The sequence below is a fragment of the Carcharhinus amblyrhynchos genome, chromosome 33 (genome assembly GCF_965287045.1).
Source record: "Carcharhinus amblyrhynchos chromosome 33, sCarAmb.v2.hapA, whole genome shotgun sequence".
Lineage (NCBI taxonomy): Eukaryota > Metazoa > Chordata > Chondrichthyes > Carcharhiniformes > Carcharhinidae > Carcharhinus > Carcharhinus amblyrhynchos.
In genome coordinates, this window is record NC_137356.1 from 2,504,577 (window position 1) to 2,529,259 (window position 24,683).

General features: G+C 45.4%; 1 protein-coding gene across 2 annotated transcripts in view; it reads right to left on the bottom strand.

The window, feature by feature from the left end:
* raver1 (ribonucleoprotein, PTB-binding 1) overlaps positions 1-24,683 on the bottom strand; it is a 44,394-nt gene that overhangs the window by 5,727 nt on the left and 13,984 nt on the right. Inside the window, exons 3-14 of one of the 2 annotated variants that reach the window (XM_080216340.1) lie at positions 23,988-24,457; positions 21,224-21,415; positions 20,742-20,871; positions 17,636-17,739; positions 12,342-12,450; positions 10,921-11,174; positions 10,524-10,614; positions 9,493-9,704; positions 8,609-8,680; positions 7,505-7,585; positions 6,966-7,037; positions 5,841-5,960 (exon numbers count right to left, since the gene is read on the bottom strand). In XM_080216340.1, the coding sequence (XP_080072466.1) occupies positions 5,841-5,960; positions 6,966-7,037; positions 7,505-7,585; positions 8,609-8,680; positions 9,493-9,704; positions 10,524-10,614; positions 10,921-11,174; positions 12,342-12,450; positions 17,636-17,739; positions 20,742-20,871; positions 21,224-21,415; positions 23,988-24,457 (1,907 nt within the window). Of the gene's footprint in view, positions 1-5,840; positions 5,964-6,965; positions 7,038-7,504; positions 7,586-8,608; positions 8,681-9,492; positions 9,705-10,523; positions 10,615-10,920; positions 11,175-12,341; positions 12,451-17,635; positions 17,740-20,741; positions 20,872-21,223; positions 21,416-23,987; positions 24,458-24,683 lie in introns of both variants that reach the window. The other variant, XM_080216339.1, reaches the window with a different exon arrangement.

Here is a 24,683-nt window from a genome sequence, read left to right on the forward strand (position 1 = left end):
CCTAGTTTATTCAGCCTCTCCTCACAGCTCAACCCCCTCAACTCCGGTATGAGCCTAGTAAACCTCCTCTGCACTCCCTCCAAGGCCAAAATATCTTTGTGCAGGTGCGGCGCCCAAAACTGCACACAGTACTCCAGCTGCGGCCTCACCAATGCCCTATACAGCTGCAGCAAGACCTCCCTACTTTTATATTCAATCCCCCTCGCTATGAAGGCCAGCATCCCATTCGCCTTCCTGACCACCTGCTGCACCTGCAAGCTGGGTTTTTGCGATTCATGCACAAGGACCCCGAGGTCCCTCTGCACCGTCGCCTGCTGCAGTTTTTCGCCACGTAAGTAATAATCCTTCCTACCATTCTTCCTACCAAAGTGGACCACCTCACACTTGCCAACATTAAATTCCATTTGCCATTTCCTGGCCCATTCGCCCAGCCTATCTAGATCCTTCTGCAGACTCTCCACACCCTCCGCACAATTTGCCGTTCCCCCAATCTTGGTGTCATCAGTCAAATAAAGAACGTCTTCTACTGCATGTTCTCTCTCGCAAGTTCTGAATTCGACTCAGGTAGCTGCTCCAGAAGGAGGTCCTCAGAGAATTCCCCCTTCATTCCTTAATAATAAACAGCAAATGTGGACCAACCCGGTCATTCATCTCGCTACCAGTGAGATTTCACAAACTGCCTGCCATGCAGGTCACAGTGAGGCAACACTCTACAAACTGATTCATTCTCCATAAAGCACTCAGACATGTCTGAGGATCTTGGTCTGGTGTTAAAATTCATTTTGGAACCAACATGCAGTGCCAGGGACACAAGGAGGAGGATTGTATCAGCAATTCACCACTCAGCCTTCCAAAGGGACAGGCGTCCACCTCACTCTCCCCCCTCATTGACGTGCAGTTTTATATAAACCGGCAGCACAAGCACTATTCATCGCGCAGCAGCCGAGTTTTATTTTAACTGTGATGTGTTCCAGCCTATCCTCTGTCAACTTTTTTGTTTGCTGGAGCTGAGAGAGAGAGAGCTAAGATTTTACCTGTTAAAAACCTGTTTAAAATAAGTTTAAAGCACTTTACTCTTTGTAGAACTGTTTAAAGCATTTATTTATTGTATTTACTGCTTTAAGAATTCTGAGGGTGTGGTGAAAAGGCATTTGTGGACCAGCCTGCTTTAATTATCAAGGGGCCACACGGTGAAGCCTTCCATTGTTTGCTGGAGCTGAGAGAGAGAGAGCTAAGATTTTACCTGTTAAAAACCTGTTTAAAATAAGTTTAAAGCACTTTACTCTTTGTAGAACTGTTTAAAGCATTTATTTATTGTATTTACTGCTTTAAGAATTCTGAGGGTGTGGTGAAAAGGCATTTGTGGACCAGCCTGCTTTAAATCAGCGCCAGGTTTAAAAGGAGGCCTGGTGTAGACAGCGGGCAGCGTCTGAGCGGGCAGCAGAGTGAGTGGGAAGCAGAGTGAGTTAATAGGGCTTAATATCAAAAAGGGCTGGAAGGAAAAAGGCCAGGTGAGTTTGTTTGAAAAAAAAAACAAGGAAAAAAAAAATTTTTTCAAAACTACTACAGCAAGAAACAAGGAAAAAAATTTTTTCCCCATAAAAAATTACAGTGAATAATGGAGGGGCATGTGATGTGTGGTTTCTGTATGATGTGGGAACTGGCGGACCCCAGGGTCCTTCCCAGTGACCATGTCTGCAGTAAGTGCAGGTTGCTGGAGGAGCTCCAGCTCAAGGTGGATGAGCTGGCCTCTGAGCTACAGACACTGAGGCTCATCAGGGGGAGAGAGGGTGCCCCTAGACTGGCTAAATCTAAGGGTCAGGGACAAAAGGGGGCTGCTGGGAGGAGGAGGAAGGGGGGTGAGGAGCGGAGGCCTCAGCCTCTTAATCTGCATAACAGGTTTGAGGTTCTTGCTTCCAGTCTGGAAGAGGAAGAGGCAGGTGAGGTTGGTGAGCAAACTGCACACGGTACAGTGATGCAGCAGGACATAGGCAAAGAGAAGGGGAAAAGGAACGTAGTAGTGATTGGAGATAGTGGGGTGAAGAGTATTGACACTGTCCTTTGTCACAATGACAAAGTGCACAGAAGGGTGTGTTGTCTGCCTGGTGCTCGGGTACAGGATGTCGCAGCTGGGCTGCAGAGGAACCTGGAGTGGGAGGGTGAGAACCCGGTCGTTGTAGTACATGTGGGTGCCGGCGACGTAGGCAAAGTGCGGACTGAGGATCTGGGGAGGGAGTATGAGAAGCTGGGAATGGAATTAAAAAGTAGAACCGACAAGGTGGTCGTCTCTGGGCTACTGCCTGAACTGAGTGCAGACGGGCGTAGGGTTGACAGGATAAAGGAAGTGAATGGGTGGCTCAGGGATTGGTGTGGGAGGAATGGGTTTGAATTTATGGGGCATTGGCACCAGTATTGGGGTAGGTGGGACTTGTTCGGGCGGGATGGGGTTGGTCTGAATCGTGCTGGGACCAGAGTGTTGGCGAATCGAGTAAAGAGGACTGTAGACAGGGCTTTAAACTAATTAGGGGGGGGGAGGGTGCGAGGGTAGGTGACGCTACGAGGTCTAAAGTTAAGGATAGGGTACAGGTAAGGGAAGAGGCCGAGGATGTCCCAATTGGTGGCGTTACGGCAAATAGGGTCCAGGTGAAGGCTGGGATGAAAGCGCTTTATCTGAATGCACGAAGCATTCGGAATAAAGTGGATGAGCTGGTGGCGCAGATCGACACAAATGGATACGATCTGGTGGCCATTACAGAGACGTGGCTGCAAGGTGACAGGGACTGGGAGATGAATGTACAGGGCTATCAAGTGTTTAGGAAGGATAGGCAGGAGGAAAGAGGGGGTGGCGTAGCTCTGCTGATTAAGGATAGTATCAAGGTGGTAGCAAGGGATGATATCGGAGCCAAAGAGCAGAACGTGGAATCGTTGTGGGTGGAGATTAGGAACAGCAAAGGGAGGAAGATGCTGGTGGGTGTCATCTATAGGCCCCCGAATAATGATCTGGAGGTGGGGCGGGCTGTTAACACGCAAATAAGTGCGGCGTGCAGGAATGGGACGGCAGTAGTTATGGGAGATTTCAATCTGCATATTGATTGGTCGACCCATGTTGGACGAGGTGGGCTCGAGGAGGAGTTCTTGGAATGCTGCCGGGATAATTTCCTTGAACAGTGTGTGTTGGAGCCGACGAGGGAGCGAGCTATCTTGGATCTGGTGCTATGTAATGAGGCGGGTAGAATTAGGGACCTTGCGGTGAAGGATCCTCTTGGAGAGAGTGATCATTGTATGGTGGAGTTTCTGGTGCAGATGGAGGAGGAGAAAGTGGGTTCCCGGACACGCGTCCTTTGTTTGAATAGAGGGGAGTATGGTAGGATGAGAGAAGAATTGGCAAATGTGGACTGGGGGAGTGCGTTGGAAGGTAGGTCTGCTGAGGAGCAGTGGAGGATCTTTAAGGAGATCTTTCTTGGTGCTCAGCAGAAATTTATTCCGATGGTTAAAAAGGACAGTAGGAAGAGAGGTAATAAGCCGTGGATAACGAAGGAGGTGAAGGAAAGTGTTAAATTAAAAGCGGAGGAATTTAGAGTAGCTAAGAGCAGTGGGCGAGAAGAGGATTGGGAAAGGTTTAAATGTCAACAAAGATTGACAAAGAAGTTGATAAAGGAGGGTAGGAGAAGCTATGAGGCTGGGCTAGCACTTAATATAAAAAAGGATAGCAAGAGTTTTTATAAATATATAAAAAGGAAGAGGCTGGCTAGGGTGAACGTTGGTCCTTTAGAGGATGAGAAAGGGGAGCTAGTGGTAGGGGATGGGGATATGGCTAAGGTCTTGAATAACTTTTTTGTTTCTGTCTTCACGGAGGAGGACGTGAATAATTTGCCGGGTGTTAGAGATGGAAAGGTGGTAGGAATGGAGGGTCTTAATGACATTACTGTTACTAGAGAGGTGGTGCTCGACAGACTGGAGGGGCTGATTGTGGACAAGTCCCCAGGACCGGATGGAATGCATCCGAGGGTTCTGAAAGAAATGGCGGAGGTTATAGTGGATGCCTTGGTGGTTATTTTCCAGACGTCGCTGGATTCCGGGGAAGTGCCGGAAGATTGGAGAACGGCTAATGTTACGCCGTTGTTTAAGAAGGGTGCCAGGCAAAAGGCGGGGAATTATAGGCCGGTTAGTTTAACGTCTGTGGTAGGTAAAATGTTAGAATCCGTCATTAAGGAGGAAATTGCGAGGCATCTTGAAGGGAATTGCTTGATAGGGCGGACGCAACACGGTTTCATTAAAGGGAAGTCGTGTCTGACAAATTTACTGGAGTTCTATGAGGATGTGTCTAGGGCAGTGGATAGAGGAGAGCCGGTGGATGTGGTCTTTCTGGATTTTCAGAAGGCGTTTGACAAGGTACCTCACAAGAGGTTATTGCAGAAGGTCAGGGGACATGGAGTTGGGGGTAGGGTGTTAGCGTGGATAGAGGATTGGTTGTCAAATAGGAGGCAGAGAGTGGGGGTCAATGGGTGCTATTCGGATTGGCGGTTGGTGACTAGTGGGGTGCCCCAGGGGTCGGTGCTGGGGCCTCAGCTATTTACCATTTATATAGATGATCTGGAGGAGGGAACCGAGTGCAGGGTGTCGAAATTTGCTGATGACACCAAGATTGGGGGAAAGGCAAATTGTGCGGAGGGTGTGGAGAGTCTGCAGAAGGATCTAGATAGGCTGGGCGAATGGGCCAGGAAATGGCAAATGGAATTTAATGTTGGCAAGTGTGAGGTGGTCCACTTTGGTAGGAAGAATGGTAGGAAGGATTATTACTTACGTGGCGAAAAACTGCAGCAGGCGACGGTGCAGAGGGACCTCGGGGTCCTTGTGCATGAGTCGCAAAAACCCAGCTTGCAGGTGCAGCAGGTGGTCAGGAAGGCGAATGGGATGCTGGCCTTCATAGCGAGGGGGATTGAATATAAAAGTAGGGAGGTCTTGCTGCAGCTGTATAGGGCATTGGTGAGGCCGCAGCTGGAGTACTGTGTGCAGTTTTGGGCGCCGCACCTGCGCAAGGATATTTTGGCCCTGGAGGGAGTGCAGAGGAGGTTTACTAGGCTGATACCGGAGTTGAGGGGATTGAGCTATGAGGAGAGGCTGAATAAACTAGGCTTGTACTCGTTAGAGTTTAGAAGAATGAGGGGAGATCTCATTGAGACGTATAAGATGATGAATGGGATGGATAGGATAGAGGTGGAGAGACTCTTCCCGCTCAAAAAAGACAGTAGGACTAGGGGGGACAGCCTCAAGATAAAGGGGAGGCGGTTTAGAACGGAGTTGAGGAGGAACTTCTTCACTCAAAGGGTGGTGAATCTCTGGAATTCTCTGCCCGTTGAAGTGGTGGAGGCTGCCTCGCTAAATATTTTTAAGAAGCGGGTTGATGGGTTCTTGATAAGAGAGGGGATTAAGGGTTATGGGGAGAGGGCGGGAAAGTGGAACTGAGCCACAACAGATCAGCCATGATCTTATTGAATGGCGGGGCAGGCTCGAAGGGCTAGATGGCCTACTCCTGCTCCTATTTCTTATGTTCTTATGTAACTTTCACACACAGTCTCATTCCAGATGTTGTGTCCTTGGACAATCAGGAACAGCATTCCCCTGGTCCACCCTCGAGACAAACTGTCCAACAGTAGCTGGAATCGGCTAATCACATACTGGCGGAGTCACAGATATGACAATTGGAAGACGGGGCATTAAAACGATACGAGCATCTTAGTGAAAACATGCTGCTTGTACAGTTAGAGAATGGTGTACAGCCTCAAGTGGTTAGGAACTAATGAGCTTCACAAAGCAGTGTGCTGAAATCAATGCCATACCTTGGGGGAGTAACCCTGTCGCAGTCCAGCTCTTACACCGCTAGTGAAATAGGATGTGGGAGAGCTGGAGTACATGGAAGATGCAGTAGGTTCCAAGTCACTGTATCCACACTGTGCTGACTGCTTAAACAAGGGACAGAGAGAATGTTAGCAATCCTACACTTTAATTAAAGTTCAACAATTTTCAACCACTTCCAGATGAGTGAAATGGAAAGGGAATTTGAGGCCAGCCCAGGAGAAACAGCCAGTTAACCCAGCTGGGTTCACTTCACTATGCATTGCTCCCATTCTCCCAATCTTTGTTCCAGGGTGAATCTTACGTCACCGATCGATACCTCACCTGAATGGCCATTCATATATAAACCTAGCTCGTACACTGGACTCCAGCAAAACAAGCTCAGCACATAATGACACAAATATACTGTGGATGGGGATCAGAATTAAAATATACTCGCTGGAGGTTAGAAGGATGAGGGGGAGGGGAAATCTGATCAAAATATATAAAATTCTAAAATGGATTGATAAAAGTTAATGTAGACCAAATGTTTCCCCTTATGGGGCAATCTGGAACAAAAGGTCACAGGGATAGGTTGCGAGGCAGTAGATTTAAAACTGAGATGAGAAGGAGCTACTTCTCACAGAGGGTGGTGAATCTGTGGAACTCATTACAGCAGAGTCTGAATCGTTGAGTGGTTTCAAGGAGATAGATATATTTCTAATAAAAAGGAAAGAGAGATATGGGGAACAGGTAGGGGGCTGGATTTGAGACCAGGGAGAGATCAGCCATGATCTGATTGAATGGTGGAGTAGGCTCAAAGGGCTGAATTTGCCGAATTGTGCTCCTATGTTCTGAAAATGGGTTGATTAGCCTAAACCCAATCCAAGGTTATGAGTAAAGAAGCTTTGGAGAATTCTAAAATATTGGTCCCTGTTAACTGAGCAAACTCAGAGACCAAGGATCAACCTCGAAAAGGTCTTTATGTCGCTACGTGTTGTACTTGTTTCTCTGATCTCTGTTACTGAACTGGACAACTCAATGTTCAGTACAGAGAAGCTTGAGATTTTATCAAGTGGCAATCCCGTGTCTGGTGGATAACTGGAAAGGTTCTTTATTCTAATTTTTACCTCATTTCGGGCAGATCCATATCCTCCAAGTCCAGGGTCGGGCAGTAGTGGATATCGTTCCAGCTCCCTGTCCTGACAAAAACAAAACCTCCATCAACTTGGACTCTCCCTCCATTCGCTCCTTACAGACACACTACAGGTTTCACTAACAGCTCATTGCTTGTTCAACTGGTCATTATAGAAAGAAAGGCTATTCGACTACACGGTGCATCGTTGCCAGTTACTCTGCAGCAGCTGTCAGCGAGGTCAGTGTGTGTCTGATAACGCTACCTGGCTCAGAGGCTGATTCGAGCTTCAAAACTCCAGGCAAACAGAAATGAACAGACTCAGCCCAGGCTGCAGACTGAGCTGGGAAGGGCTGAGCTCCAGACAGCAATGACTGAAATCATTTGCTGAGCTGTACTGCTCTGTCAGACACGACTAGCGAAGGGAGCTGCAGCATCTTGCGGCTGAATCCAATAAGGCAGAGACTCCAGCAGAGAGAGATAGGAATCAGTCAGCACGGTACTCTAATCATCAACTTCCTTTGTAAAACTTACCTCATTGCGGTCACGTCCGTAGCCCCCCATTCCTCCTAGGCCAGGGTCACGGTTCATCGTGTATCTCTCCAGCTCTCTTTCCTATTCAGAAAGAAACCTCACTCAGACCATTCATTTTGCCAGAGATCCTACTGCTCTTTGTCAAGGCCCATTTCGCTGTCCCCTCCCACAGATTCCTGCTGCTATCTTAGTGAGTCAGACAAGTCAGTCTCAACAAGACATGTCACAGCCATCCAACTTTCACAGTATCATGGCTAAACCGCTTCCCTACCAGACAGGACACCGACAATCAGCATGAACTCCCCCATCAATATTGTCCCCTCCCAGCCTACTGTACGCAGACAGTCCAGGTGAAGATTGAATATAAAAGTAGGGAGGTCTTGCTGCGGCTGTACAGGGCATTGGTGAGGCCACAGCTGGAGTACTGTGTGCAGTTTTGGGCGCTGTACTTACGCAAGGATATTTTGGCCTTGGAGGGAGTGCAGAGGAGGTTTACTAGGCTGATGCCGGAGTTGAGGGGGTTGAGCTATGAGGAGAGGCTGAATAAATTAGGCTTGTACTCGTTAGAGTTTAGAAGAATGAGGGGAGATCTCATTGAGACGTATAAGATGATGAATGGGATGGATAGGATAGAGGTGGAGAGACTCTTCCCGCTCAAAAAAGACAGTAGGACTAGGGGGCACAGCCTCAAGATAAAGGGGGGGCGGTTTAGAACGGAGTTGAGGAGGAACTTCTTCACTCAAAGGGTGGTGAATCTCTGGAATTCTCTGCCCGTTGAAGTGGTGGAGGCTACCTCACTAAATATTTTTAAGATGCGGGTTGATGGGTTTTTGATAAGAGAGGGGATTAAGAGTTATGGGGAGAGGGCGGGAATGTGGAACTGAGCCACAACAGATCAGCCATGATCTTGTTGAATGGTGGGGCAGGCTCGAGGGGCTAGATGGCCTACTCCTGCTCCTATTTCTTATGTTCTTATGTTATGTTCTTAATTCAGTCTGGAGAGAGAATCCCAGTCCAGCTAATCTGTCCCAAGATCCTACAGTCCCCAAGCATCTAGCTGCCTCCACCAGAGTTCTAATCTTCAGTAGCTTTGATAAGATTTACCTCGTTTCTGTCACGACCGTATGCTCTCAGCCCAGGATTACGTGAGAGTGCGTAACGTTCCATTTCTCTCTCCTAGTAAAATAAAATTTGGATGTTAACTAAAAAGAATAAAGTCCGTTTTCTTTTATCCTTCCCGAGATGGTGGAATTTTTTTTTTGTTGGGACGTGGGCAGTTCTGCTTCTTTCAGCATCTCCACTGTAAATACTGATAATCCACGTGATACACATTTAAAGCCATGGACCAACCTTCACTTAAAACGTACACGAGAACAAGAGTGGACTGTATTGAGGAAAAGGCCCAGAGTATGGGTCCACTCTGAGGTGTTCCAGCACTGCAATTAAGCAGCAGAAAATATGCACAGTAAAAGCTCACAAATGGTAAAGAGGAAAATAAACTGCCTACCTCATCAAGGGAGTGAGCGAGCAATAAATCTCAGTCAGGGAATTTCCCCAACTCAAATACTGCCATGGGATCTTTAGCTAATGGCTTAACCTGAAAGACTGCACCTTCAACACTGCCGCATTCCCTCAGAACTTCACCATGTACCCCGTGCATCAGAAGTCACTGCATATATATTTTGTCAACATATTACCAAATTTGTGTTGTATTTTCATATAACTTTGCCACTGTAAAGCTATGTGAATAGCCTCCCAGTGCAAATAACGGCTCCATGGACCAGTTTCCCCAAACTGATAGATGACGGAGGTGAGAAATGAGTGTTGGCAAAACATTGCATCAAGTGTTTACTCAGTAATACTGAAACCAATTTCACAGCTTTATAACAGGAGGGAATTAATAAGAGTAATGTTTGCAGTAGATTATTCAGAAAAAGGATCTCACTGATAGCGACTAATTACCAACAGACAATATATCCCCAACGTACCTCTTCATAGTCACGGTAAGAGTGATTGTAATCATCATAGCCATCATCATAGCCGTCATCATAGCTGTCAAAATTTCCATAACCCAACTGGCTGCTTCCAGACTCGGGATAGTCACTGATGCTGGATCCCTGCGGAGCTCTGGACATGGAGCTGGGGTAGTTTCCCAGGAGACCGGTACTATGGCCATAAGACATTGAGTTACTGCCATCACCTGTGAGACACAAAGAGCATTTTCAGGTCCAATGGTACACAAAGCCTGGTAACAGTGTGCCTCTGAGCTGTGTCTGATATGGATGTTTAAGGTTCATAAGGGCATAAAATCAGAGAGTCATAGAATCCTACAGTGCAGAAGGAGGCCATTCAGCCCATCGAGTCTGCACCGACTACAATCTCACGCGGTCCTATCCCATAACTCCATGTATTTAGCCCAGCTGGTCTCCCGATACTAAGGGACAATTTAGACGGCCAATCCACCTAACCAGCACATCTTTCGGACTGTGGGAGGAAATCCACGCAGACACAGGGAGAACATGCAGACTCCACACAGACAGTGACCCAAGCTGGGACTCAAATCCCTGGCTGTGAGGCAGCAGCGCTAATCATTGTGCCACCTGTTGCCCCATATGCGATGAGTTTGTGTGCGCACGCAGGATGGGAGGATGGATGGCACAAGGTGGGCGACAGGTTCAGGGAGGGGGTTGCGGGGGTGATATTTGGTGGTGGTGTGATGTACACAGAGGAGAGGGCAGGAGTGACATATGCAAGGGTGAGAGATGGTGAGGGTGGCCTGTACGAGTGGCTGAGAGCAGGGGAGTGGCATACGCAGAGTGGGGGCAACATGCAGCGAGGGACAGGTCCAGTCTGCCACATAATGGTGAAACTGGGGTGTAAGGGTGGAGAGATGGTGGATTCACTTACTCATAGCTTGAACCAAAACGTTTTCATTCCACAGTTTGACATTCATTGCAATACATTGGAAGTATCACTGTGTTGCCTACACCCATTACCAAGCTAAGTGTCTGCTCCTTACCAGGCTGGCTACCAGGGAACACACTCCGCAGGTTGAGATATGGATTCTGAGGCATTCTAAAGTCTTTTGGTGGTTCGCCCAACAGTGATGGCTGCAACAGAAACATACTTAAAATAAGAGTGTCCCCTCATTGCTCTCTGTATGACATTTATATTACAGACACATTTCAAACACTCACTTCCCAGTTATCTAAAACTACACACTTGCACTTGACTCAATCCAAGTCACAACTTTTCAATTGGTTAAAAAGAAAGCACACAAAACCTGATGAAACAATTTGTTACGAGGGATTACCATTGATTCCAACCCAGCACATAACAGGAGAAGGTAGATGGAAATAAACAGAAAAAAAGTCCACTTTAACCCCTCGGAAACGTTTAAAAGTCTGGCCTCTCACCCCCAATGTGACTGAGTCAGCCTCCAAGCGTGACATGTTCTGCTTCCTCTGTTTCTTCAAGTCACTGAGCACCGAGCCCAGAATGGATGTGGGGATTCCTTGCAGAGGAGCTGGAGTAAGCGGAGGAGAGGTGACTTGCCGAGAATGCAATGGATTCTCTCTTGGTATTTGACCAAGATACTGCTGGGACTGCACTGTCCCCATTGGCATCATCGGCAGCTTCATCTGTCTCTGTGCTCGCTCAGAGTTCAGCCCTGAAATGGGAACAAATGATAGAGACAATCCAATTCAAATCCAGCTCAATCGATATACTGAGGCAAGGTAATGACTGACTCAAACCATCCTCAATCCACCAACTCCGTATTGTCAGCCAATACAGATTGGAACGGGGAAGGCAGATACCAGTGAGATGTATTGGTAATTAAAATATTAATTAATGACATCCTCCTCTGCCAATTCAGCCCAGCATCACTTAAAACTCAATCTGTACTGACCTCCTTTATCAGACAGCTACACCCAACCCAGGAGGCAAAGTCCTTGTGGGTTTTAAAGCATAAAATGAAAACTGTCTGTAATGGACAGGATGAAGGTGTTTCATTGCTCACAGCATGTGGATGTTGGAAGGTGTTAGTCCTTGACCAACTAGAAACTGAAGAGGAACGTGTCAAGATAAACCAACAGGACATTGGTGATGACAGACAGAGGGCTGACATTATGGATCCAAAACAATTCATGGCTAAAAATGTTTGCTAAGGAGAGAAAAATAACATAAGATAGAAAACGATCCCCACAGTGACAAGTTATGACAAGAGTCACAATTCAACTCTTGGGTTCAATCATCACTGATCTACTTTCCCCAGGATTGTCATCCAAAACCTTCAGCAGATTAAGCAGCTCTCGATATCTAGCACTTACTGATATTCATGAGTGTGTGTGGCCTGAGCATTCGCCTCCCTCATTCCTACAACACCGGGAGAGGTCCTTAAGTCTCCATACACAGCTGGGATACAGCACTGACTCCTCCCTCACCCTACTCTCCAGCAGGAGATGGTAAGAGAATGTTACTGCAAAGTAGTTCACACACACAGTCCCAGTGAAAGATCCCAATTCGCAAAGCTACAGCTCGGACAGACTTTCCCTCAGTCAGACACTTGGCAAATTGTTTATTTGGAGGTTGCCAATTGAAACAAAGGTCCTCAACTTTAGATCAGTGTCTCACATGCAGCAGCAAATGAGAAAGTAATTGTTTGGATTTTGACATCCAAGGTGGGGTGAGGAGCAGTGCTCTATTGAAACACCAGTTACAGCGTTCCCCGAGGTTATGAATTAGAGTACAATGTGTGGCGAGGCAATGTACTGGGGGGGATACGTGTGCAAAGTGGGGATAGCTTCACCAGTTTCTGTATATAAATTTTACATACCTGTGGGTGATTCCCCAAGAAGTCCCTTTCCCCGTTGTCGAGGGGCTCCGACTCCAATGGGGTTTGGCTGCATAGCTGCAAGAGGAGATTCACCAAGAATCCCAGGCTTCTGAAAACACATACACACACATACAGACAATGCCATTTCGTAACCTGGACATCAATCGCTCAGCTTAAACCGGTTACCAAGGAACTGAAGGATCCGCTCCGATCTGCTTGAATACACAGCTGTGCCAATCCCTGGAATGGAGTGTAAAACAGAATCCAACAAGTCCCCATTTGGTTTTTCGAACACATCAGCCCTCTGACTGAAAGCCTTGCACCTTTCCCCTCCTGCCCACAACAATAAGGCCGTGATGTTACTCAAGCTTTGACTTTTGTTAAGCACCAAAATATTTGCTTTTCCTCCCAGCATCTCCACACCAACAATAAACTAGTGGCGGCGTCTCCTGAACAATCTTTTCAGATGACCATTAGAGTGAGAATCCTTCATTCTGCTCTGCTTCACGCTATACTCATTTTTTCTTTAAAAACCCAAGCTTGCATTCCAGTTGAAAATTACAGCACAGGAGGAGGCCAGTAAGCCCATCCTGCCCATGCCAGCCCAAAGATACCCAGGTACTCTTTCTAATCCCAGCTTCCTGCACTCAGTCCATAGCCCTGTGTCTTACAGCACTCAAGGCTTACAGCTGTATTTCCAGGAATCTTTATAAAACTGTTTCGGGTCTCTGCCCTCACCATTTATTCAGTCCTGAGTTAACTCATCATTGTTTTTATCCCTGACTGTAGGCAGTGATATGAGCCTGGGCCCACAATTAGTCTTTTCAATCAGTCACAGCACTGAATGGGAAGAGGTTTGTGTTTGGATCGGGGCTGTGGGGGATTAATGCCACTAAAGCACCGACAACCACGAGGGACTGGAAATAATCAGCATTCCTGATCATTCGGCATTCCCTGCTGTAAAATGCAGATGTATTTGGATTTAGCTAAGCTGCCTTCATATTTTAATTGTCAGTCAATATTCATTAAGACTCTGTGTAAGGAGTTTGGAAAGGGACTAATTAAATAGCAGTCCAGCTAAAACTCAATAATAATTGGAATGCTATCAGACTCAGCTGCTTCTGTACTATCAACCTTTAAATCTGGATTCCAGCAGATAGATTTTCCATATTTATACCACTGAATCCAAACAGCCTGCATCTTTCTCACTGTGAGAAGGAGTTAGCCCTGCAAGTCGAGGGCTAGTGCATGGATGGCCATGTCCTGATAATCTGAAACCAAACAGTAGCAATGGATAAGCACTTACTGACTTGCAGTTCATGACACCACACCTCATCTTTTTCATTTCAACTGCTGAACTGCCATCTGCAAAACCAGTTCCTTACGGAGCAAAGGCCATGGAAGGGATGGGGAAGCAAAGGCCAAGGATGCAAGGTATGAAATATATGGATAAGCAAAGCAGAAATTAATGGGGATTAAGTGGCACAAAATGACACCATTTGGATTCTGAACACTGGAAGTGGGGCAATAGAGTTATGAAACAGGAGGGACCCTGACTAGAGTTGATAGAAAATACTGATCACAATGCCAGCATTAATACATCTCGGGCCAGAGGATTTTCTGCTTCAGCTGGTTAACAGTAGGGTTTGGACAATAAACCATTCTGATCAGAGTCATGTACATCGTTGTTGGGTGTAATAAACCGTCCCTGCAATGTGAAATGGATTCTCAATCTATCCAAGTGCAGAAAGCAACAGATGAAGGAAACAGAAGAGGATTCAGGATTTGGGGAGGAATGTGACAGAAACCAAATTATTTCACATGACAGGCTCTTGTTATGTTCCAAAGGAAACCTGCTCAACACGGCGAAAGACATTCCAGCAATCGCGTCTGTGTTTTTTGGTACGAAAGACAAAGTGTAAACCACACAACTGCACTGACTCAAGATCAGAACGGTTTGATTTTAATTTCTTTTCTCTATTAAAGAAACACTGAAGGCTTTGAACAGCCTAATGGAGTACAGTGATTAACAATCATTGTAAACCAACAGCCTCGATAAGCCCATTCTCAGTAACACTGATGCTTGGAATCTAGAACTCACTTCCAATTATTGCAACAAGCAAGCCAATTGCTCTGCCACCACTTAATCCAACTAAACTGTACAGCAAGACGAAAATGAATGTGATCAGTGTGTGTTGTAAATACTATGAAGGCAAACCCTAGCACACAAGCTACTTGTTGTGGACTTACATTGAGGAATGCCTGGTTCTCTTTATTGTGCATCAGCTGGGTCCAAACCAGATTCTGCAGAAAAACTGGATTCCCAAGCAAAGCATTCTAGGACACAACAGATATAGAGGGGGAAAGGGAGGGGGTGGTGCAGCAGAGAATGAAAGGTCAGTCATTACATTAATAGATTAAAAAGTAAAGTGTAAGAATAGTAAAAGCTATTAAATTCCACAAAGCCAGGAAAAAAGCCACCTTACTTAACAGGTTTCTGTGAACTAGTCCACTTTGGAATCCTAAATGCAAGAGTCAGATTCATTCCTTTGTATGTGATTGAATTTAAAGACTTCCAGCCAGAATTCCCCAGCTGAAACTGTCAGTGTGCCCTTGAGTAATATCCTGGTCTAGAGTTTCATACTCCCTTTTCACTCCAGCATTTCACTGGACTCCCGTCATGCTGCCTTCAAGGCAAACATGCAACTGATGTCCACTTTCTGGCTGGTGCACAGTATAAAAAGTAAATCCATTGCACCAGTTCTAGACTAAGCAACATCTGCTGTTTTATTCAGCACCTGCTTATGATATTGTAAAGTCAGGAAGAGTCCAAGTTCCATCTCTTATTGGTGCAGGAGGAATAGAAATCATAGAATCCTACAGTGCAGAAGGAGGCCATTTGGTCCATCAAGTCTGCACTGACCACAATCCCACCCAGGCCCTATCCCCATTTATACATTTATCCTGGCTAGTCCCCCAACACTAATGGGCAATTTAGCATGGCCAATATACATAACCTGCACATCTTTAGACTGGGAGGAAACCAGAGCACCTGGAAGAAACCCATACAGATACAGGCAGAATGTGCAAACTCCACACAGACAGTGACCCAAGCAGGAATTCAATCTGGGTCCCTGATGCTGTGAGGCAGCAGTGCTAACCACTGCGTCATCCAAAATGTTGCATTTTGTACATGTTGCTGTGACAGCTCCAGCTGTTAAGTATCCTGCTACTATTCATCACCTAGGCTCTTGCACAATGAACAGCCACTTGGGCAGTTGCCAGTGTAACTAACACCTGAGACAGGGAGTAACTCAGGAGAGGAGAGAGAAAAATACAAATAGGTGGTGGAGCAGGGCAGGGGTAGAAACAGCAAATTTAAAAACTGTCGACTTCAATTAATTATACCTATACTTGTAGAATGGTCAAATCAACTCTCAGGACACATATAGCACTGCTAGCTTTAATGAGAGCTGACTATAGAGCAAATAATTCTGGGCCTAAAGCAAAAATATGGAAGGAGCCTGGACCTGTTTTCTGTGATGACAGGAATTCAGAAACATGAAAATGTGGTTTCTTTTTCCCAGTGTAAAGGCAGCATTTCACAGTGACTGGGTTCAACACACACAGCAGTCCCAGGAGTGTTTCTGTTAGCCTACAACATTCAGCTGCAGACTGTTTGGAACAGTGCGGATGCTGACATTTCCTCAGGGTTTTAGGGTTCAGCTTCCTGAGCAGCACTGCAAACAATTTTCCTGACACCAACTAAAGGAGTGGGAATGGAATGAAGTCTGTGCATTCTGGACGAGAGTCTTGACAAAATTAAATCCTCTTCACAGCAACAGTGGGATGAATAGAGTGACCCCTAATTCATTCAGTAATCTAGACAGTGTCTCACAATTCTCCCAGTAACGTCTGCGATCATTCCAATGCTTCACAGAGCAACAGCATTTGTAAAACAAATAGGCTAGTGTCTTCAGAGAAAAGAGAATAAGTTGAACTTGAAATCTATGGAGCAATTTGCAGCACAGTTACCTTCACTAACACAAATCAATCATCCACTTAAAAAAGTCTTGTAAACACAATGCACAAGAAAGTCAGTCTCAAGGTGGCTGTGACTTGACTGTAGAAGAACTTGCAGAATCTCTGAATCCTGCAGTGCAGAAGGAGGCCATTCGGTCCATCAAGTCTGCACCAACCACAATTCCACCCAGGCCCCATCCCCATGCATTTATCCGAGCTAATCCCCCTGATGCTAAGCATGGCCCATCAACCTAACCCACACAACTTTGGGCCGTGGGAGGAAACCCATGCAGAAATGGGAAGAACATGCAGACTCCGCACAGACAGCGATCCAAGCTGGGAATCGAATCTGGGTCCTGGTGCCATGAGGCAGCAGTGCTAACCACTGTGCCACCCACCTCACTGAATTCACTACAAGGTCAAGCAACAAACCAGTCACACTGTTGCATTGGGTGAGCTGTTTCAAGGTCAATGGACTTGGTGGTGAGTGCTCATCACTGCATCTGACCTGACTGCAAACAGGAGGGCAGGGACAGAAATGTCTCCGGATGGTGAATGGGTAAAGGGAGAAAGTGCAAGGGAAAAAGAAAAATAAGCCTTTTCCAGTTCCACTCCAACAACTGGCTTTTGATTTTGATGACATATTTGCATCACCTGAAGTAAAAACATCTCCAGCAAGTGTTGTGATATGGACACATTACAATTACTAATACACTGCAGTTATCATCATCACTCACTTTTATAAAGAAATAAAATTCTACACTAACATCTTCAATCTGCCATTCTACACACACACACACACACACACACACACTCCAACAGGCACCAGGACATGTAACTAGCCAATAACAGAGAAACATAGGGTGATCGATGACATGCTTCAATACTGATGTTTTCAACAATGGCTCAAGCAGGGCTCCAAAATACATTCGGTAATGTTCAATTTCATCGTCAGATAGAAATGTTAGTTTTACTGGACCAATACTTCTCATTCCATCAAGGAAACTAAGATGCAAGTGATAGACCTACTGAAAAACAGGAGCTGGAAGGACTCATCACTGTGGCAAAGTTCTCCTGCACTGATTTGATACATTAGCTCAGACTGGGAGGAGCAAAGAAGAGAAAGGACAGGGTTTGATGTTATCTCTGAAAACAGTAAACCTTCAAAGACAAATTTACATCCTTTGGTCACTAATGAACTCTGAAGCTTCAGCACAAAGCCTCCCTTCCAGTCTCTTTACAATCACTTGCTTTGATAGTTGGAGACTTACCTGGGTTTGTGTCGGGTTTTGGCCCTGGAAAACCATTTGCAAGAGAGCAGCGCCTAGCCCGGGATTCCCCAGTAAAGGCACTGGAGGAGCAGCTCCCAGAATCCCTAAAGAAAAGTACTTTGGTCAGCTTCTTTTGTGCAGGAATTCCAAAATTAAAGTTTACATTTATTCATGCTTATCGAAACATTGTCATATGTTTGGAATGAGGTGGAGATGTCAGCATTGGAATGATGCGGACACAGTAAGAAGCCTCACAACACCAGGTTAAAGTCCAACAGGTTTATTTGGAATCACGAGCTTTTGGAGTGCTGCTCCTTCATCAGGTGAGTGGAAACATAGGCAATGACACAGTTGTAAGATAATTACAGACTGGAATGCGAAGAACGGTTGGAATGCGAGTCTTTTCAGGTAATCAAGTTATTATAGGTACAGTGTGCAATGGAGAGAGGGATAATCACAGGTTAAAGGGGCCTGAATTGTCTTAAGCCAGTGCTGTTTGCAGGATTTTGCAAACTCAGGAAGCATGGCATGGGTTACAAGTAGTGTGACATGAACCCAAGATCCTGGTTGAGGCCGTTCAGGCCTGCAGAACTTGGCTATCAGTTTCTGCTTTTGGAAAGTAGGTGACTGAATCAGATATGATTAAAATCTAATAATTTAGGTGGGGGGCGGGGGGTAGTAGCAGTAGTACAGAATTGTTAGTATGAGGCCCTTCATTTTAGTTTTATTGTAATTAAACTAGGTTAAGGTAATTATCAAGTGCCATATATGTGTACTTGTGTGTGTGTATGCCTGGAACAAAATATGCAAAGGTATTATAAATTACAAAGATATTATACACTGTACAACCACAAATTATCCCAAGTATTATAAGCTAAAACTGTATTTTCAATACATATGTATTGTGCACCTTGGCCAACTTTGTTCTGAATGTAGCATGATGGGAAACACAATGGGAGAAATTCTTTTAACACAATGGAGCATAGAAAAGCTGCTTCGCTTATCTGTTTCTGGATGTGTGAAAACAAGTTGAATCATAGGCCAACTACTTAAGGGAGTAAATTCGTTCATGGATAGTAAGGCTGGAGCTGATTAAGGAGGCCCCAGTTCCAGTGAAAGAGTGACTCCTTTCACCAGTTAAAAATCACAATGTTAACTATGGCTTTGGACACTGGTATTGATGTGGGTTAGGTTTCCTAGGAAAAGGGGAAGGAACCTACATGGGCAATAATAATCTATTCCTATATTGATAGGTGAAACGTTAGTGGCTAAGATAATAATGTGTAATATTGTAATTGGACCTTCCAGTCTGACTGACAAGACTGGGTGGGATATTGAAATGTTCAGAATAATATAATAATTTTCTCTTGCACTATTAGCTCAGAAAGAACAGTCAACCCTCATTGACTGCGTCTCTCTCCTGACGAATGCATTAGCAAATAAATTCCTTTTCATTCTTTAACTATATACTGTCTTTTGCAGTCTATGTATTGTTTGAGTGAAGGCACCCCAGGGGAATGCCTCAGAAAATTCCTCTTACACCTATGTACACTCATTTATCAAGAAGGTTTGAAGACACAAGACAGATTCCCTAGATGTCAAAGGAATAGAAAGACATGATGTTGTGACATGAAGCAAAGAACAAAGCACTTCCCACAAAAAGCAGAAATCATGGATATGAAACTAGCAGCAACACCAAACTCCCTCCCGAGTCACACAGCATCCTGACTTGGAAATATAGTCATTCCATGGTTAGAAACTCCCTCCTCCTTCTCAGCACTGGGCAGTATCTCACCACGGACTTCAGTTCAAGGAGACTCACTAGTATCTCCTCAGTGGTAATTAGGGAGAGGCAGTGATGCAGACTGCTACTGCCTACATTAAATAAACCATTTCAGGGCCTACTTTCCACCAGTTCCTGAAGCAGTGGTGTAGTGGTATTGTCACTGGGCTAGTGATCCAGAGACCATGGCAATGCTCCAGAGACCTACAGATGGCAAAATCTGAATTTAATTTAAAAGTAAATCTGGAAAGAAAAGTCTAACAATAGCCATGAAACCATTGTTGATTGTTGGAAAAACCCACCTGGTTCACTAATGTCCTTCAGGGAAGGAAATCTGCCGTCTTAACCTGGTCTGGCCTACATGTGACTCCAGAGCCATAGCAATGTGGTTGACTCTCAATTGCTCTCTCGGGGAACTAGAAATCATAGAAACCCTATAGTACAGAACGAGGCCATTCGGCCCATTGCGTCTGCACTGACCACAATCCCACCCAAACCCAACCCTCATATCCCTACATATTTTACCCACTAATGCCTCTAACCTATGCATCTCAGGACACGAAGGCGCAATTTTAGCATGGCCAATCAACCTAACCCGCACATCTCTGGATTGTGGGAGAAAATCAGAGCACCCAGAGGACACAAGGAGAATGTGCAAACTTCACACAGACACTAATCCAAGCCAGGAATCGGACCCAGGTCCCTGGAGCTGTGAAGCAGCAGTGCTAACCACTGTGATACTATGCTGCCTGCTACTGTGCTGCCCCAATTTGGGATGGACAATAAATGCTGGCCAGCCAGTGATGTCCACATCCCATGAAGAATGAAAAAAAGCATTGGTCAAAAGAAAAAGACCAGGACCACAGCTAGACACTATAACTGTGCACTAAATCAGCCATGACTAATGTGCTGGAAGATCAAGGATGAACGACTCCACTGTCCATGAAATACACACATGGAAAGCATTAAAACAGAGAAAGCCAAAGAATTGGGATGAACATTCTTTGATTACCAAATCTAAAAAGGTGAAGTCAGCTGGATCCTCCACTCGACTGGATAATATATTGGCATGGCAAGAGAAATGAGGTTCATCACTGTAATTATAAATCTGATACATACTAAAACTTTGCTTACGTATGCGTGTCCTACTGTGCTCATGATTCCCAGTTGTGCTTTTGCCGAGGTGATCAGTTATAGTTGGGATCAGCTACAGGCTGTTCAGCTCCAGTTATAACCTGGACCAATGCATCCTGCCATACTGAGTACCTGAAGAACACAGAGCGGCTCTGAATAAAGATATATCCATTGCAGACAGTGACTCACCCTGCTGTGTGCCCGTGCCTCCATGAATAAACGGGTTTAGGAGAAGCTGCAACGTTGCTGGGTTATTGAGGCTGTTCAGAATCTGCATAGGATTGGGTTCAGGGAGAAGACCCTTCCCACGGTTCATTGCCTAGGACAAGAAACAAAACAGATGTGAGTTTTACAATAGCTCATGGAATGGAGATCGTACAGGAGTCATGGTGACTGCAGGACAGATGCCAACATAAAGTCCAATTCCACAGGCACGTGCTGCTCTCAGCTGTCATCCGAATGACTACACTAGTGCAGTGATCAACAAGCTACTCAAACATGGGAACATTGTGCTCAGTTTGTGTCTTCCTGTCCCAAGATATTGTACTTTGCATTCCAGTCTACCGTGGCTGAAAGCCAGTTTGATATTTCAGAGTCTTCCCAGGTTTAATACAAGGGGCCATCCAGTGCTGGAATTCTATATACTGTCGCAGATTCAAATATAGACTCACCATTGCTTGAGCTGCTATCAGGGCTGGAAGCATGCTCCGCCCTGGGGGTCCCGGTGCACAGAATGAGACCCGAATGTGGTTCCCACTGACCCAGAGCCCGTCCGTCTCCCTCTGCACTTGCTCAGCTTGTTCCGCAGCTTCATATTCCACAATGGCAAAGCCTCGAAACTGCCCATCAGGTCCTTGAGCCAGCTGCACCGGAGGGGGAATACGGATGATGCAGGAAACAATGGATGGGGAACGGGTGAAGAGAAAAAGAAAAGCAAATAAGTAACAGGCAACCAAGGGGGCTGTGAAAAATATTCTTTCTCGAAAGCAGTAGGTCTTGTGTGCTTCATTTTACAGTCCTGTCTACCACATTGTGTAGAGCTGTATATTGAGTCTGACCCTGGGACCACGAGGAAAGGGGTGTGGTAAGTTTATAATGTTTTACAATGAATATTATTCCTGACCGCGAGAAACAAACATCCAATTTTAAATACTGCACAAGTGCCAACTCAGGAACCAGGCAACTTGCCACTTCATCTCCAAGACTGTAAAATGTTATGGTGCTGAACAGCAGCTCTCAATGAATTCATTAACAACAAGCCTGAGAATGGACATCCTGTGGAGAGATTCAACCCCACTGGAGTTTCTCCTTAAACCTCTCCCAAACAGCAGCTCTCAGTCTGGAAAGCTGGGACAATCCACTGCCGAAACGGAAGGGGTTTCCTCCATGACAAAGATGCCGCATGAATTCCAGCCTGACTGTGGAGATCTCAGATGTTTCAGATCATTGAGAAGAATGTGAACTGAGTCCCATACACCCCATCATGTCACACATTCCCAGTTGAGGAAAGAGGTTAAAATGAAGCATTCACTGGGCAGTCTGTAAACAATAGAGAACAAAAAGCACCAACATACAGCTATAATTAATCCAATTCTTCTGGCGGGAAGTGGGATGTTTGGTAATGCAGTACAAATTATTTTTTCAAATTTATTTTATCCCGCCACACAAAACTGCAAGGATCAACAGAAAAATGCTGGAAAATCTCAGCATCTGTGGAGAGAGAATAGAGCCAATATCGAGTCTGGATGACCCTTCTAAACTTGAAACATTAGCTCTATTCTCTCTCCACAGATGCTGTTAAACCTGCTGAGATTTTTCAACATTTCCTGTCTTTGTTTCAGATTCCAGCATCTGCAGTATTTTGTGTTTATTACAGCAGTCCTAATAATCAAACTGTCCAGCAACTCAACATTTCACAAGAGTTAAAACTTGAAATAAGTGCTGCAAAACCCTCAGCAGACAAGCCACTGGTCAACAATAAACAAAATCACCTCTGGAGAAGTCACCCAGACTCAAAATGTTTACACTGTTTCTGGCTTACTTCAACTGTCTTTGGTGCATTTGTACGTGCTCCCTCCACAATTTCTGCCAGACTTAGAGTCAGAAACCCTACAGCGTAGAAAGAGGCCCTTCGGCCCATTGAGTCAGCACCAACTCTGACAGAGCATCCTACCCAAGCCCTATCCCCAGAACCCAATGTATTTACCTTGCTAATCTCCCTAACCTGCACATGTTGGGATACAAACTAATCCACCTAATCTGCTCCGTTTTTCCAGAATTTTCTACTTTTGTGTCAGATTTCCAGCATATAAATAAAGTATTATTCCACAAGCACAGACAAATTGATATTTGATGTAACATGCAGGAAGAAGTCAGCAGAAGCCTACACAATATCTTTGCATGTTTCATCGCTGTATCCTGATGGTTGTGGGGCCAGTGGCATGGATAAAGATACTGGCTGATATTGGATGAGTTGAAAGGTTCCCTTTACAATTGTTCACTATTATTTATCCTATTTCCTTTGCTGCATCTACAGAGGAGCCCCCCGAGATAAAATAAATCTTCAGTGATTTACAATTCTCAGCTTATTACGGAGTCAGCTTCCACACCCAGTCCCTTCATCTTCCCAAGGCACAACCTGTAAGCTAAGCTGTGTTGTACGTTGGAAAAGAAAGCCACAATAGAAACACCATGGCAAGGCTGGAGAATCCGAATGCCACATCTTCCAATACGTGTTCAAAAATGTTAACATATGCAGACAGTTAATAGCAGTGAGTAAAGTCATTAGCAGCATACCTGGATCGACACTAACGCCAAAAGGAATTACAAAGTGGACAAAGCAGCAGCTCAATGTCCCAGGTGGAGTGTGAGTGTGAGATGATCGACAAGGGCAGATGTACACATGGCAAAAGCTTCTGGTCCAGACTAAGACTGGAACAACACTAAAGTGTAAGCCTATCACCAACTCACAGCAGTGAAGATGCCACATTTCTTACTGTAGCTGTGTTCTCGTTCAAGAGAAACTGAAACTTGCAATTAACAAACAAGCAATGATCATTAGTCACCAGCAGAACGTAAAGGGCAAGCTGATCTTTCTCTTCAGCCTATGGCCAATACTTGATGTTCTGCACCCTCTCCTTTCCTTCACCCCAATAAAGTCTATGAACGGTATGCTTTGTCTGCATCATGTGCAAGAAACAATACTTTTCACTCCTAGTAACCAGCAGCATTTCCTCTCAGTGCTCAACAAGTTGTTCAGGTCACATTCTCAGGTAGCACGAGGTGGCTACAACTGACCTCTCACAATGTAAAGGGAACATAACAGTAAACCTCTGTAAGACCCTTACCTCTTCACCCAGCGCTGACGATAAGGGACCCAGTGACTCAGATTTTAAATAAGTCTCTAGACCATTTTGGCTTTTATATTGTTCATACCTGACAATATGTTGGCTCGTAGATGTTGCTGAAGGCTTGGCGGAAAGCCTGCAGGTCTTTGTAATCATGTGGAAGTTTGTCTACACACAGGCACTTGGAATGGATAAGATCAAGAGTCAGTTGATTGACGTCAGTCCAGTGAACATACAGGGTTCGCGTCCCCAGTTGTTTCCCGAGCAGTTCTGATTTGGCACGGGCAGCCGAGTCCTTTTTCATGTATTCCACAAAACCATACCCCTTTGAGTGTCCCGAAAGCTCACTGTACACAAGGAAACATCGTTCCAGGTTCCCAAAAGGTCGCACCAGCTCTTCAAACTGTTGCTGAGTAAAGGCAAGAGGCAGATTGGCAATGCAGAGCAGAGCATCAGTCGGCTGCAACTGGACTGAAATCTCTCGATCCCGGAGCGTCGACTGGTGAAATTTCTCGATGGCATCGTTCGCTTGATCCCTGTTCAATAAAGTGACAAAAGCTGGAAATAAACAAAAAAAGTTAATGCAACTGATTCCCGAGTCTGCTCCTCCCTCAGTAATGCTGGAATACAGGTTGGTGGACAGTGAGGGCAGGGGTTGTGGAAATGGGTGGACATTGAAAAACAAAGGTCAAACCTACACCTGTCCAGCACTGTGGCTGTGAGAATTAGTAGGCAGGGATCGATGACTGTACTAGCTCTCCAGTGGTGCAGAGCTCGATCCCAG